At 60.0% G+C, this 1,637-nt stretch overlaps 1 protein-coding gene across 1 annotated transcript in view; it reads right to left on the bottom strand.

Annotated features, from left to right (window-relative positions):
* PAOX (polyamine oxidase (exo-N4-amino)) overlaps positions 1-1,637 on the bottom strand; it is a gene marked incomplete at its 5' end in the record, with an annotated part of 2,091 nt that overhangs the window by 191 nt on the left and 263 nt on the right. Inside the window, 4 exon segments of the mRNA XM_008938950.1 lie at positions 403-560; positions 642-754; positions 968-1,223; positions 1,457-1,637. The exon segment at positions 1,457-1,637 is cut by the window's right edge and continues 7 nt beyond it. Coding sequence (XP_008937198.1) covers positions 403-560; positions 642-754; positions 968-1,223; positions 1,457-1,637 — 708 coding nt within the window.

The following is a 1,637-nucleotide window of genomic DNA, read 5'->3' as shown; positions in this document are numbered from 1 at the left end:
AGCCCGGGGAGGACACCAGGTCTGCTAAAGCAGCCACATCTCCCTGCCCTTTAGCCCCCCACAGATGCATCATCTGCACTGTAGAGACCAAGAAACAAGTGGCTTCCCTTCCCTAGAGACCCACCCCATGCCACGAGGATGTTGGAAGGTGGTTGGAATGGATGACATGGCCCCAGATTTTACAGAGATGGGGTTTCTCCCACCCCAGTGGGGCTCAGTGGGAAGAGCCGTGGGGGTTGGTTGGTGACCTGAGCATCAGTGGACACCAAATGGAGCAGGAGTGGGGAATGCCACCTCCCTGTGCTCCTTCAGGGCTTGGGGCATCCCATTCCCATGTGTGTCCGTCTGTGTGTCCTTGTGCCCAGAGGGTCCCGCTGCATGCCCCAGGCCTAAAGCAATTACCCTGGGGTCCTTGGGGTCCTCAGGCAGGGGCTGAGCCAGCACGTCGATGTCATCCCCTGAGCTGCCAACGGCCACGTAGCTGTAGGAGCCCCGGGTGTAGGGATCGCTGTGCCACCGGGACCTGAGCACGCTCCTGGGAGCGGGCAGGTGTGGATTTCCTGCAGGTGCAGGTTTGGAGTGGGAGCCCGAAATGCAGGCGCTGTGTTTCCCCAGGGAGGTTGGGGCGATGAGGGCAGTACCTGTCAGCGTGCGGAGGACGTGTGTCATGGCACCGAGAACCTCCGTGTCACTCAGCGTCTCCATGTACTCCGACTCCTTCCCCGCGATGAAGCCACAGAGGACGTACCCGTGTCTGGGGAGGAAAGATTTGGCCCAGAGATGCCTGCTGCCCTCCCACTGCTCGCCGGGCACCGTGCCCTCCTTGCCCCACATGTGCTGCTGCATCATGGGCCACCAAGAACCCAGGAGCTCCAGACAGGACCAAGACGCTCCTTCATGTTGTCCAAAAAAGCCCCAGTCCCCCCCAGACATGATGCCCCTTTGCTGACACCTCCCAGCCACATACTGCTCTGGTGGTTGGAGGACCACAAATCCAATGAGCTTCTTGAACCAGTTGGCCTCCAGATCGGTGCTGGGCTCCTCGAGAGGTGACTCATTCTCCCACACCAATTCGAGGAGCTGCTGCTGGGGTTCCCAGAAAGGCTCCTCAAACTCCAGGAAGATCTTGTTGTTGGTGCCAAAACCCAGGCAGCGAATGGCCTCTGCTTTCCGCTCAGGCAGGGGAGGCTGGAAGAAGTCCTGGTGGTGTTCCTTGAGGAAACCTGCACGCAGAAGATCAGGCAGCGCTGTTCGCCAGGCTCCTAAGTGGTGTCTGAGATAATTTCCCCTCTCCAAACCCCTTCCCACCTTCCCCTCTCCCACTGGAAGACCCCAGTGCAAGAGGGGAGGCTGGGAAGGGATTTGGACAAGTCCCTGCCCTCAGCGTGCCCATCTCCAACCATGTCAACTGGTTGGAGGGGACAGGCAGGGCGAGGAAAGGCACTGGTGTCCTCACCCAGCGGAACAGTGATGATGACATGGTCAGCAAGGAAGGCGTCTCCATCCTCGCACTCCACTCGGACGGGGAAATCCCTGGCACTGTCCCCTTCTTCGCGGAAGGACCCTTGCCACTGGATGGTCTTCACCGCCTTGTTGAGCAGGACAGTGCCCTCCGGCAGAGCCGAGAGCATGCGGTC

This window comes from Merops nubicus, unplaced genomic scaffold (genome assembly GCF_000691845.1).
Source record: "Merops nubicus isolate BGI_N331 unplaced genomic scaffold, ASM69184v1 scaffold40164, whole genome shotgun sequence".
Classification (NCBI taxonomy): domain Eukaryota; kingdom Metazoa; phylum Chordata; class Aves; order Coraciiformes; family Meropidae; genus Merops; species Merops nubicus.
The sequence above is the reverse complement of the archived record's forward strand: the minus strand, read 5'-3'. Positions and strand labels throughout refer to the sequence as shown.